General features: G+C 50.8%; 2 protein-coding genes across 4 annotated transcripts in view; one reads left to right on the forward strand and one right to left on the reverse strand.

Annotated features, from left to right (window-relative positions):
• Positions 1-1,213: 1,213 nt before the first annotated feature.
• PLAC8L1 (PLAC8 like 1) lies at positions 1,214-4,869 on the forward strand. The gene is made up of 4 exons (XM_007666395.3): positions 1,214-1,425; positions 2,082-2,218; positions 3,392-3,528; positions 4,659-4,869. The coding sequence occupies exons 1-4, from the start codon at positions 1,295-1,297 to the stop codon at positions 4,833-4,835; spliced, it is 582 nt and encodes a 193-aa protein (XP_007664585.1). The 5' UTR covers positions 1,214-1,294; the 3' UTR covers positions 4,836-4,869.
• A 1,105-nt stretch (positions 4,870-5,974) lies between these two features.
• The window catches only part of SH3RF2 (SH3 domain containing ring finger 2), a 113,944-nt gene continuing 107,064 nt past the window's right edge, over positions 5,975-12,854 (reverse strand). For all 3 annotated transcript variants that reach the window (XM_039910239.1, XM_007666394.3, XM_001512087.4), the window contains exon 11: positions 5,975-9,843. The gene's annotated coding sequence lies outside the window, so the exon portion shown is untranslated. The remainder of the gene's footprint in view (positions 9,844-12,854) is intronic.

Consider the following 12,854-nt stretch of genomic DNA (forward strand, 5'->3'; position numbering starts at 1 on the left):
CCATTTTCCAGATGAGGTCACTGAGGCACAGAGAAGTTAAGTGACTTGCCCACGGTCGCACAGCTGACAAGTGGCAGAGCTGGGATTCGAACCCATGACCTCTGACTCCCAAGCCCGGGCTCTTTCCACTGAGCCACGCTGCTTCGCTCCTTAGGGAGTAGACTCCTTGAAGTCAGTAACCGTATCCTTTACTTCTAATGTACATTGGCAGAGCCACGATTAGAACCCAAGTCTTCTGACTCCCACGTCTGTGTTCTTTCCTCTAGACCATAACGCTTCTCGTTGGATTCCTCCTCAATAGGATTACCTACTGGTCAATGCTTATTTGTTGTTTGTTTTTACCTGTGGTTCTGGTACAACAGTTTTATCTCGTTGTATGGAGTTATAAGTCTAGGCGTTTTGGAGTCTGGATGTCCACGTCCCGGTTGGGATCACGCTCCCAAGGGCGGAGACAAGTGCTCTCCTGGTGGGCTTTCTCTCTTTCCAGTCACGAGGCAGGGCTAGCTAGTGAAACCTGCGCTAGCCCTGGGAGATTTCTTTTGCCACGTTAGGGAGCCGAGATGACCTTCGCTTTTTCCTGATGGGTCGTTCTGAGGCCAGGCCTCAGTGACGTGAGAAATCTGAAGCCCGGGGTCGGTGCGGGGAATTGGGCTCCATCTGTTGCTCGCCCCCACGAAGGGGTTTGCTGGGCGATGCAGGAATCACCGTCCCGGCTGCCCCGCGTATTAGAATGCCGCGTCCGGCACCGGCCCACCACGGCTGAAGAGAAACGGGACGAAAACGATCACGGGAAGATACGTCCCAAGAGGAGAGGAGACTGAATTAAGGCCGTTTGGCTTAGAGAAGTGGAGGCTGTGGAGGTGAGCGGGGTTGGGATGGGAGAGAGATAGGGATAGATCGAATGACTGTTTTCAGGGCTCTGACGGGTTTTTAAGTGAGGGTATTCTGAGCAAGCAAGAGGAAGCGGGGTAAGACGAAACATATCCAAGTCTTGGCTTTGAGTACGATCGATGCTGGAATGGGCTAGCAGGGAGGCTGAAAAGTCTCCATCCTGATTGTCATTTTTTTAGAAAAGAACAGACCCTCTTTGTCCTGGGGACGCTAATCATTCACCCCTAGAGGCAGGGGGCTGGACCTGTTGACCTCATGAGGTTTCTACCAGTTCCAGGATTCCAGGAGTCTCTTGCTTGTGACTTCAGGTTCCAGATTGTTACAGTGCCAACTGTTCTTTGGGACTTGAGGCAGGCTGCTGTCCACCAAGGGAAAAGCAAAAGTGGACCGATTCATTCCTTGCATGAATATTTTGGGGTGTCCCTTCCCCAAGAGGGCAGCTGGCCGTCCTGGGCGTGACAGCCCCTCGCCGCTGATGCTTTCACTCGTCCCGCCCGAAGATGAAAATCTAGGCCTCCCTGGCCAAGGGGGCAAGTGAGTTGGTTGGGAAAGAAATCAACGCTGCCTTCTCCTAGGGCTCGGGAAATCTAGTGTTGCCAGTAGAGCTGGGGAAAGAAAGGCCCTGCCTGTTAGAGGGAAAGATCCTCCCTGTCTGTGGAAACGGGATCTTCCCCGGGCGGGGGGGGGCTGACTGGTCCCCGAGGGTCTGGTTGGTGGGAAAGAAAGAATTCTGGGATGAGTGTGGTGGGAGTCAAAGGTTCTTCACTGAAAATGTTGAATTTTGAGTCCTGCCCATGTGCTCCGATCAGTTCGAGTCTATCTGAGGGACTCCCTCTTCAGGAGAGTCTGAAATCCTGGAGAGTCTGGATTCTAATTCCGGCTCGGCTGCTTGTCTGCTGCGTGACCTTGAGCAAGTCACTTCACTTCTCTGGGCCTCAGTGACTTTATAAAATGTGGATTAAGACTGTGAGTCCCATGTGGGAGGTGGACATGGACTGTGTCCAACCCTAGTAGCTTGTATTTACCCCAACGCTTAATGCAATTCAAAAAAATAGAACCCATTTGCCCTCTGCCGGTCTCACTGGGGTCACGATGAAAGGGCAAGAGCTGGGTTGTGGAAGTTACCCATGGCCAGCCTAAACCTGCAGGATCACCCCACTTCTGACCCTGTCCTGCTCTCCGATCCACAGGATCCAGGATCTCGGGGAGCCAGTGGTGACTCAGCCTTCCAGAGGGAACAGCCGCCAGCCCCTCATTGTCACCCTCGCTCAGTCCGGCGGGAACTGGAACTCTGGCCTCTTCGGGGTCTGCGGAGATAAGCGAGTCTGTAAGAATGCCCCGTTTCCCATCTGTATCGTCAGTAGTGTTGACTTAACCCTCGCCGACCGCTGAACGCCGTAGTAGGAGCTTAGGAGAGAAGTCAGAGAAAGTGACCCGGTTCTTACCCTCATGAAGTTTGCAATTAGGTGGATTAACTCGCCTTTCAATCACCTTGCCCCCTTCTACCTCAGCTTGCTACTGTCTTACCGCAACCCGGTCCACGTACTTCGCTCCTCTAATTCTAACCTTCTCATCGCGTCTCGAGCTCGTCTATCTCACCGCCGATCCCTCTCCCACGTCCCGCCTCTGGCCTGGAACACCCTCCCTCCTCAAATCCATCAGACGATGACTCTCCCCCCGTTCAAAGACTTATTGAAGGCACATCTCTTCCAAGAGGCCTTCCCCGACTAAACCCCCCTCTTTCCCACTCTCTTCTGCTTCGCCCTGACTTGCTCCATTTGTTCTTCCCCTGTCCCAGCCCCACAGCACTTATGGACAAATCTGTAATTTCTTTATGTGTCTCTCTCATACCCCCTTTAAGCACGTTGTGGGCAGGGAATAATAATAGTAATAGTAATAATAATGGTATTTGTTAAGCACTTATGTGCCAAGCACTGTTCGAAGCACTGGGTTAGGTACAAGGTAATTAGGTTGTCCCAAGTGGGGTTCACAGTCTTAATCCCCATTTTGCAGGTGAGGTAACTAAGGCACAGAGAAGTGGTTTGCCCAAGGTCACACAGTAGACGATTGGCGGAGCCGGGATTAGAACCCACGTCCTCCGACTCCCAAGCCCAGCCACGCTGCTTCTCTGTGTCTGTTATCTTGTTATATGGTACTCTTCCAGAGGCTTAGTACAGTGCTTTGCACACAGTAAGCACTCAATAAATGCTACTGAATGAATAAAGTTGCCTTAAGCCACACTAGGAGAGCAATTTGGATTTCAACTCTGCCAATAGTTAACCCAAGGAAGAAAGGGGTGACATGAGATTCAGGATTATCTGGACAGGCAATTTTTTAGACAATAGATTTTGGACTTGTTCTCCTATTCTCTGTCCCCGTTCAGGGTGGGGATGACGGCTGCCTCGGTTTGTTCCTGCTCGGGGTGAATTACTGGGAAATGATCTCGCTTTCTGGGTTTACCCGAGTCAACCGCGTCTCTCATCCTGGGGGCCCCTGACAGGTTTCTGTGGTCTGTGCTGTCTCCTCTGTCTGGAGTGTGACCTGGCTCGACATTACGGGGAATGCCTGTGCTGGCCACTGCTGCCAGGTTCCACCCTGGCATTAAGAGTTGGCACCAGGGAGAGGCACAGAATAAAGGTAAGTGTGTTCGTGCTCTGTCTTTGGCTCTTAAAGGTGAGAGTCGTCGATACCTTCCCTTTACTTTTCTGTGCCTCAGTTACCTCATTTGGAAAATGGGGATTAAGACTTTGAGCCCCATGTGGGTTTCCAACCCGATGTGCTTGTATCTGTCCCAGCGCTTAGTATTTCATTCATTCAGTTGCATGTACTGAGCTCTTACTGTGTGCAGAGCACTGTACTAAGCGCTTGGAAAGTAAATTCAGCAACGTATAGAGACAATCCCTGCCCAACAACGGGCTCACAGTCTTGAAGTCTAGTATAGTATAGTTCCTGGCACGTAGTAAATGCTTAACAAATACCATAATTATTATTATTACCTTTTTATTTTGAAGAAGGGCAGGAGCCAGGGGAGCCAGAAAGGTTTAAAAATTTTTTTTTTTTTACAGATTCATTTTGGTGGCCCTGGGCTGAAGCGTCAAGCTTCTCAAACTGGGAAGTTGCAATCGTGAAGGCCGGAGTCCTGGCCGGAGGGCCAAGACCTGACCCAATCACTCTCAATCAATGATTTTTTTTAATGCGATTAGTTATGCTCTCACTGTGTACCAAGGCCCTGTACTAAGCGCGGGGGTAGATACCAGATAATCAGGTTTTACACAGTTCCCGTCCCACATGGGGCTCAGAGTCTTAATCCCCACGTTACAGATGAGGGAATCGAGGCCCAGAGAAATGCAGCGAATCTCAAGGTCAAAAAGCAGACGAGTGGCGGCGTCTGGATTAGAACGCAGCTCCTTTTGCTCTATTCGCTAGGCCACGCTGCTTCTCACGCAATTTACTGAGCACTCACCGTGGCCGACTTCTCGTCACGGTCTTAAGCTCCTCGGTTTGGGCCAGAAATAGTCTGAGGAAGGCATTTTCTTCTGGCTCCGAGGAAATCTGGCCAGGGCTTTATATCGGGGAAGTTTGTTCGCCCCTAGCCACCTTCCCCAGAGTGACTGACCTCGGGCCGGAATGGATATTATTCCCCTGGGAGTGCAGATGGAGGGGGTGGAGTAACCCAGAGTCACTGCCCCCACTGCTGCGAAGCACTGGGGGAGTTGAGATCCGGTATGCTTGTGCCAGCTGGGCTGATGCCGTCTATGTCGCCCTAGGGAACGCTGTGCGAAGACTGGATGGTCGTACATTGCTGCTGGCCTTTCGCTGTCTGTCAAATGGCCCGCGAGCTGACCTCAAGGGCGGCCCCCAAGCTGTATGAAGTCTGCTCCGCCCAGAGTTTAAAAAAGAGTCACCGCAGGAGCTGCAACTGGGCCACCTCTGAGGCCCTCTGAGAATGGGCATTAAAGAGATTTTTTTTTCAACACAGCTTGCGTGTAGCTCCTTTGTGTTGGAAGGGTGTTCCCACCTCTTTCCACCTTGATCTGCAAATTGGCATTAAATATTTTATTTTTCTCAACCCAGCTCGGGTGTAGCTCCTTTGTGCTGGAAGAGTTTTCCCGCCGTTTCCCCCTTTCGTCTGACCTTGAGGGGCAGGGTGGCGGTCGATCACAGGGAATCGGCAGACAAGCGGCACGGCCGAGCGGAAAGAGCTCGGGCCTGGGAGTCAGAGGACCTGGGTTCTAATTCCAGCTCCGTTGCTTGTCTGCTGTGTGACCTTGGACAAATCACTTTACTTCTCTGGACTTCGGTTGCCTCATCTATGAAATGGGGATTACAACTGTGAGCCCCATGAGGGACGTGGAGTGTAACCAAGCCTGATTAACTTGTATCTGTCCCAGCACTTAGAACAGTGCCTGGCACTTAGTAAGCGCTTAACAATTACCATAAAAAAACCTCTGAAATACCATTACTTGAAGCAACCTGGTGACGGTGTTGAGGCGGAGTCCTGAGAGGGATGGAAAAGGGGCTGGACCCGGGAATAGTGTTACTCAAGTACAGTAGAGATGATCTCGGGCCAGGGGACTCATTGGATGTGTCAGTGTCGGGTTGAAATAAATGGAAAGTTCCCAGATTCTCCAAACTCTCACTGACTCTCCGACAACCAGTTTGAGTGGGCGAGGTGAGGCTAGCAATGTGCGACTTCTCTAATGGTAATTTGGCACCGGGAATATTAGAAGGCTCTTAGTGTTGGATTTTCCCTGTGCTTCGGGACACGATTTCTATTAAAACTTCACCCACATCTCCTTGCCTTTCATAGGAGTTTCACAGAGGGTAATGAACGGGAGTTTGGTTCAGACTCGACACCGACCCAGACCATTTCGGTGGTGGCGAATTGGGCCTTGACCCGCCTCTCCCACTCCATTCCACCCTTTCCCCCCGGTCCCCGATCCCTTTCCCACAGAAGTCTGTTCCAGATTTCCTAAAGAGAGGGAGAGGCCAATCCTAGCAGGGGCATCAATATTTGACCCAAAAAAAGATGGGTCCATTCATACAACACATATCCTACTTAAGTACCAGACACCTCGTTGAGCAGGATTAAATGAAAATAAACCTTGTTTTATTGTTTCATGCTGAGACAGATTCCGTGGCCGCGCAAGCTTACAGTATGGAATAATGTACATTTTTGGCACCAGAGACTAGGCAGTTGCCTCCATCTTAGTTTCACTGACCCCACCGTATTGACAGACAGATATTTTGGTACACTGTTTTCTCCGGGACAGCTAGGGCAACCAGATTGGAGCGGGGAAGGAAGCTCTTCCCTGAAACTGTGCGGTAATAAACAAACCTACCATTTCATTAAGGTCCACAATCCCAAGCATTGGAATACAAGACCCTATAAGCACTTGGACCAACGGAGACCTGTAGATTATCAGAGAACACAGATGCTCTGTTGCTCGCCGTCTAGACCCTAAGTTCCTTGTGGTCGGGGATTGTGTCTACCGATTCTACCGTACGGAACTCCCCCAAGTGCTCGATACAGTGCTCTGCCCGCAGTAAGTACTCCAAGAATACCACTGATCGATTCCAAAACACAAAGCTTCTCAGCTTTGAAGGAAGGTGAATTGGAGGTGGCTTCTTTTTCTACCCGAAGGTAGTAATATTAATTGTGGTATTTGTTAAGCGCTCACTGTGTGCTATACACTGTACTCAGGACTGGGGCCGATACAAGATTATCAGATCTCACATGGAGCTCACAGTCCAAGTAGGAGGGAGAACAGGTATTAGATCCTCGTTGTGCAGATGAGGAAACTGAGGCAAAGAGATAAGTGACTTGTCCAAGATCACACAGCAGGTAAGTGGGAGAGCCAGGATTAGGACCCAGGTCCTCTGACTCAAACCTTGCTCTTTCCACTAGGCCATACCGCTTCTATTTAGGTGAGTTGGTGGCACAGAGTCGGAAGTGGAAGCTGGAGGAAATAAAGGTGGGGAGATATGAGAATACTTGGAGGAAGTCCTCCTAGAGAAGATGTGGCTTTCAGATTGGCTTTGAAGATGGGGCGAGCTGTGATCTGTCAGATTGGGAGGTGAGGAGGGAGTCCCAGCCGATCTAAATATGAGAGGACGGGAGCAACAGATCGCCAGTAGGATGGGTGAGAGGGAGGCACGTTAAGAAGCGTTTCTTCAGAGGAACTGAGTGTGAGCTGGGGGGTTGTGGGCGAAGAGAGGGGCTAAGTAGCAGGGAGAGGGGTGATCAGTGTATTAAAAGCCGTGGTTAGATGCAAGGGGAACGACTAGCCACCGGAGGTTTTTGAGAAATGGGAAGATGTGTGCAGAATGGCATTTTAGAAAAATGATCTAGGCAGCAGAGTGAGGGATGGACCGCAGAGAGGAGAGACTAGAGAGAGGGAGCTCAGCGAAGAGGCTGATGCAGCAGGCAAGCCGGGTCATGACAAGTTCAAACTGGGATATGACAAGTCGCAAAATTTCTCTCACTCATTCTCTTTCTCTGACTATCTAAAGCCATTTGTCTAGCTATACAGAGATAGATATACAATTTAGCTGTTTCGAAAGCAACCGGAGGGTCTGTTTTACAGTCGTCTGTGCCCACGTGAAGATCCCCTGAAGACCCACAGAAGCGTGCCGTTCGTTCAGTCGACCGAAGGGTCCAATTCCCAAAGTTGAGAGCCCTGATAAATGAGATCCTCTATCCCGGTCTTGAGAGACTAGGAACCTCTTTTGAACAGCTAAGATACGAAAGATTGTGTGAGCGAGTGTTTTCAAACTGTCCACTGCATTTGTGTCATAACACCTTCCCTCAGAAAGTCTCTTTTTTCTTCCAAATCTTAGTATTTACACATGAATCCATAATGTGATCCATGACCCCCTTTTTACAAACATTACACATATACATGTTAACTTGCTAAGTGTCTGCTCTGCTTACTCAAACGCCCAAGGCTTCTTACAAGTCCAGAGTAGAGCAGAGGTCCAGTTACTACTAAATTTTGGACGTTGCTGAGTTGTGTTGCCAAACTAATCTTTTGTGAGGAGATGGTTTTTTTTCCTCTCTTTCCTCTTTCTCTTTTCCTTTGGTTGGACCTCCTCTAAAGCAGTACTGGAAAAAGAGGAATCAAGCCCAGGTCTCTGAAACGCAGAGACGCAAGCCGGGAGATTCCGGCTGCCCTTGGCCAAACTCCAGTCCCAGCCCCGGCCCGGCCGACCACTCTCCTGGGCGGTTCTGGGATTTGGGAGGAGGCTGCCGGGGGCACCCCGGAGACAGCCCTCGGTGAATCTATTTGCCGGACTGCTGGAGGACCAGGTAGACTTGGTGTTTTGTTATTTCCAGTATTTTTTAAATGAAATTTCTGGGGAGAGCGAATAGAACCTGTGAAACCATTTTTTTTTTCCCAGCAGAGCCAAGCAAACTCACAGTACCACATCTGTGAGAGCAAACGACGCTCTCAAGCATTCCTCCCCACAGCCCTGTGGTTGAACTGGGAAATGGTGCCATCATGTTAGGAATGGCCAGGTGTCTCTGGGCCTCAAATGCCTTAGCCTTCCTTCCAGGTGCTGCCGCTGACTACTTGGGATCTGGAATAGGAGCCCACAGCCCCCTCCCCGGGCTGTGTGGGTGCACTGGGTGGGGGTGAGGGGAGCGGGGTTGTCTGGGAGGCTCTCTGAAGGCTGAGTCTGAAGCCTTTACACTGTCCAGCCGGTCACTGACTGGCAGGGCTCCTCGACTGAGGCGAGAGGCTGCCAAACACCGGAGACAAAAAGAGCTAGATGCTGTTTATGCCATTACCCAGGGAGAACCTCAAACTCCTAGAGATTCACAGACCACTTTCTCTTCCTCTTCCTCCTCCCCCTTCTTCTCCTCCTCCTCCTCTCTTCAAGTGTTTCCTCCTTTCTAGCCTTCACCGAAAGGGGACCTCAAGGTAAGGAGATGGGGTGAAAAGCCACTCAACCTTTGAGACGATTCTCTGGAGGGAAGATCAGAATAGAAGTAATGGCCGGAATGAGGGCTACACCTCCCTGCTGGGTCTCTCCTCATTTGCCCTGATTTCCACCATGGGTCCCAGAGCCCGCTTCCGGTCAAGTTCTCTCCCTTCTCGTAACCACGCTTGCTCTCAACTTCTGAACCTCAACTGGCAGGATTTCCCATGGTATTGGCTGGACCTCCTCATCTTAGGCCTGCAGCCTCCAGTTCCCCAAAGTGGGAGACCTCCGAGGCCCGGGGGGGCCAGGGGAGAGGGAGACCAGACCCGTGAGTGGGGCCAGATGGAGGAGGATAGGGAAGAGGGATGGAGGGCTGCAAAATGAAAGGGCGTTAGGGCTAAGGAACAGGGCTCGGGGAATCCGTGGTGGGGAGACGGCACAGACCCGGAACGTGGGTACCCTGGGAGTAAAATGGCGGGGGTGAGGGCATTCCAACGTTGAGGGACAGTTGGCAGAGCCAACCTGGCTCCCTGAAAGTCTCCCATGTTGTTTCTGGAAGGAAGGACAGGCTGATGAGTTGGCAGGATAAAAATGACCTTCCTCTCTTTGTGTCAGACTCAAAAGCCCAAAACAGAGCCGGGGGGGTGGTTCTTGGATAGTTCTTAATCTGAGCCGGGGGGACAGGTCGGAGGGGTTGGAGGGGACTTGAGGCTCAACCCCTTCCTCAATGGCAGAGTGCAGGAAGAGCAAATCCAGGGATGTTGGTTTGGCATCGAAAGTGGAGCTGGTGGGTGTCATAACGGGACCTCGTCCTTGTGGTTCCCACTTCTGAGGCCCAGGAATATTGGATCTCCTCTAGGATCTGCTCCCCTGGGTTCACCATCATCTCTGGCCTTCCTGGAGCATCACAAGGTCCCTTGTCCAGCCTGCTGCCTCCTCTGGCCACTATCCACTCCAGCTGAGAGCTTTTCTTCTCAGACTTCTTGCCGTTCACTAGTCTGTCGTTGGAAGAAGGTGGCAGATGCCCTTTAAGAGGAAAGAAAAGTTTTGAGCCAGTACGAGGCAGACTTGTAAATTATTTCCAAAAATCATTAGCTGGTAACAATTCAATCCCCACCCTGCTCCCACCAAAAAATCCGCAAAGGCCCCATCCACAAAGCCTATGATTCCGGGCACCCTTCTTATCTGTCAGCTCAGCTCGGCCTTCTGTTTTGTTGTTACAGGATAAAAGAAAAGAAGAACATCGACTTGCGGCCAGCACGTGAAAATGAAATAAAGGAAGGACATTGGACTTCAATTTTTTTAAGTTACAGTCTGATTTTATTTAGCCCGATGTCTTCCTTGCCCCAATCTCATGGGCGCATGAAATTTCTGCCAATGTAGGGTTTTTTTAGGGTAGGGTTGGACCGAGACATAGCCCTGTTGCCCCCTCCATCGTCTCCTCTTTCTCCCTTGCCGGAGATGGGAATAGTGGGATCTTCCAAAGGAAACGTGTGAACTGGACCAGAGAACACTTTGGAGTCTTCCTGGAACTTCCTTCCTTTCATCCTAAAATATAGGTGGGATTTTGATTCCCAAAGAGACATCTTTGGACTCCAAATTTGGGCTTCAAAATGATTTTACTCTAATGCCTCACATCTGGACAGCAGCAATGATCCATCTTAAGGGAATGGAGAAAGAAGGACAGGGAGGGCGAGAAAGAGGAAAAGAAACAGAGAGGATAATGGGGGAATGTGTGAGAATGAGGAGACAGAAGGGGAGGGAGAAATGAAGAGGAAGAGGGAAGGTATGAAAGAGGACAGGAAGGGAAATGTGTGAGAACGACAGGAGAGAAGGGGAGGGGGAGGGAGGAGGGAGAGGAAGAGAAAGGGAAAGAATCGGCGAGGACAAAATGTGTGAGTGAGGGGAGAGAGAATGTGTGAATGAAGGAGAAGGTGAAAGAGAGAGGGAGAGAGAATGAGGGAAGGAGAATCAGGCCCCCGAGCGGCAGGGTCCAAGGAAACTTGGATTGTCTGCGTGGAGTAACGTGGGTGTTCACAGTGCCTCTGTGTGATTAAAATCCACTAGAGCAGATCGTTAATCTTCTGAACGGTGACTGCCCCTGTGACTTTTACTGTCTGCCCATGGGCACCTGGGAGAGGGGATTAGTGGATGAGAGCAAAGGCCTGGGAGTCAGAAGAACCTGGGTTCTAATCCTCGCTCTGCCACATAGCGGCTGTGTGATCTTGGGCAAGTGACTTCACTTCTCTATGCCTCAGTTCCCTCATCCGTAAAATGGGGATTAAGACTAGGAGTCCTGTGGGGGCCTGAGTCCAATCTGATGAGTTTATATCTACCCCAGGGCTTAGTACAGTGCCTGGCACATAGTAAGTGCTTAACAAGTACCATAAAAAAGTGCTTGTGCAAGGTGGGAAGGGATGGCGTGGGGATGAGGTGGCCTGTCTACCTCCTCGTTGCACTGTGGTCCCAAGAGGGACTGCGCTCAGCAGAGTATCGTCACAACCCTAGGACAACCACCAGACTCATCTCCCAATTCTGGTGGGATTCTCCGTCTTGGGAAAAAGTTGTTGTAGGGCTCATGGGCCCTGGCTTGTGGGTGGGTCCCAACAAGAGGGCAGTTTGGGTGGCCAAATGCCCCTGAGATCTGAATGCTCCCCAGGCTAGAATGATTGATGAGAGGGTGGTCCCTCACCCCCTTTTCAGCACCCCCATCCACGTCCGACTATCATGCAGGTTGCCCCGCGAGAGTTGCTTCCATGCAGTCTGCAGAAAGGGAAGCAGGGTGGCCTAGTGGAAAGGGCATGGGCCAGGGAGTCAGAGGATCTGGTTTCTAATTCCGACTCGGCTGCTTGTCTTCTGTGTAACACTAAGCAGGTCACTTCATTTCTCTGGGCCCCTCTTTCCTCATCTGTAAAATTAGACCGTAAGCCCGTCAAACGGCAGGGACTGTCTCTATCCGTTGCCGACTTGTTCATCCCAAGCGCTTAGTACAGTGCTCTGCACATAGTAAGCGCTCAATAAATACTATTGAATGAATGAATAAAATGAGGATTAAATCCTCCCCCTCGCTGTGAGCCCCATGTGGGAAAAGGACTGTGTCCAACCTGATTATTTTGTACCTACCCCAGCACTTAGTACAGTGCCTGGCACAGAGTAAGCGCTTAGCAAGTACCATATTAAAAAAAAAGAAAAGAAAGGACGCTCTTTGCTAGGTTTGGGTCTCTAAAAGACAAGGGCAGTTTGAACTGTCATGGCACTTTTCATCAGAGAATCTGCCAGGCCTCCACTAATTTAGACTGTAGGTCCAAAGATTGGAATTGAGCCTAATTCTAGGTTCCGCATCAACTGCAGTGAAGTGCTCACACGATGAGGCTAGTAAATGTTGAATAATAATAATTAAACCTAGTGTTCATTCATATTAAGCCTCCAAACCTTCAATGTATCAGATTTTGCCACCTCATCCTAATTTACAAGGCCGCCGGTCTGTCTCTGGTGGCATATATCATTCTTTTTTTATGGTATTTGTTAAGCGCCTATTAAGCGCTAGGCACTGAACTAAGTCCTGGGGTAGATACAAGCTAATCAGATTGGACACGGTCCCCGTCCCGCATAGGACTCCCAGTCTTAATCCCCATTTTAGAGATGCGGCATAGAGAAGTTAAGTGACTTGCTCGAGGTCACACAGCAGACAGGTAGCAGAGCCGGGATCGGAACCAAGGTCCTTCTGACTCCTTCTGCACTAGGCCGTGCATCTTCATTGTACTCTGCATCCCCCGTTGATCTACTGGCAAAATGCCCCCAGACTAACTGCTCTGGCCCCCTCTCTTCCCTCAGAGGCCAAGCTCTGGCCAGCGAGGACTGTGCCATCTCAGCCTGCGCCCTCAGGGCCAGGGCCAAGGGAAAAGCCGCTCCCATCCCCGCCGACCCAGGACTTCCGGTGCCTTCCACGGATCCCCTTGACCAGACAGGAGCCTCGGGACTTCCGCTCTCCTGGACGGACCTCTGGGATCCCAACGCACACGAGTTGGCCGTGCTGG

Source organism: Ornithorhynchus anatinus, chromosome X1, assembly GCF_004115215.2.
Source record: "Ornithorhynchus anatinus isolate Pmale09 chromosome X1, mOrnAna1.pri.v4, whole genome shotgun sequence".
Taxonomy (NCBI): Eukaryota; Metazoa; Chordata; class Mammalia; order Monotremata; family Ornithorhynchidae; genus Ornithorhynchus; species Ornithorhynchus anatinus.

Coding starts and splice junctions, on each gene's coding strand:
- PLAC8L1 (XM_007666395.3), top strand. CDS start 1,295: ATGAATATTTTGGGGTGTCCCTTCCCCAAGAGGGCAGCTGGCCGTCCT. Junction 1,426..2,081: donor CTCCCTGGCCAAGGGGGCAA/GTGAGTTGGTTG, acceptor TCCGATCCACAG/GATCCAGGATCTCGGGGAGC. Junction 3,529..4,658: donor GGGAGAGGCACAGAATAAAG/GTAAGTGTGTTC, acceptor ATGTCGCCCTAG/GGAACGCTGTGCGAAGACTG.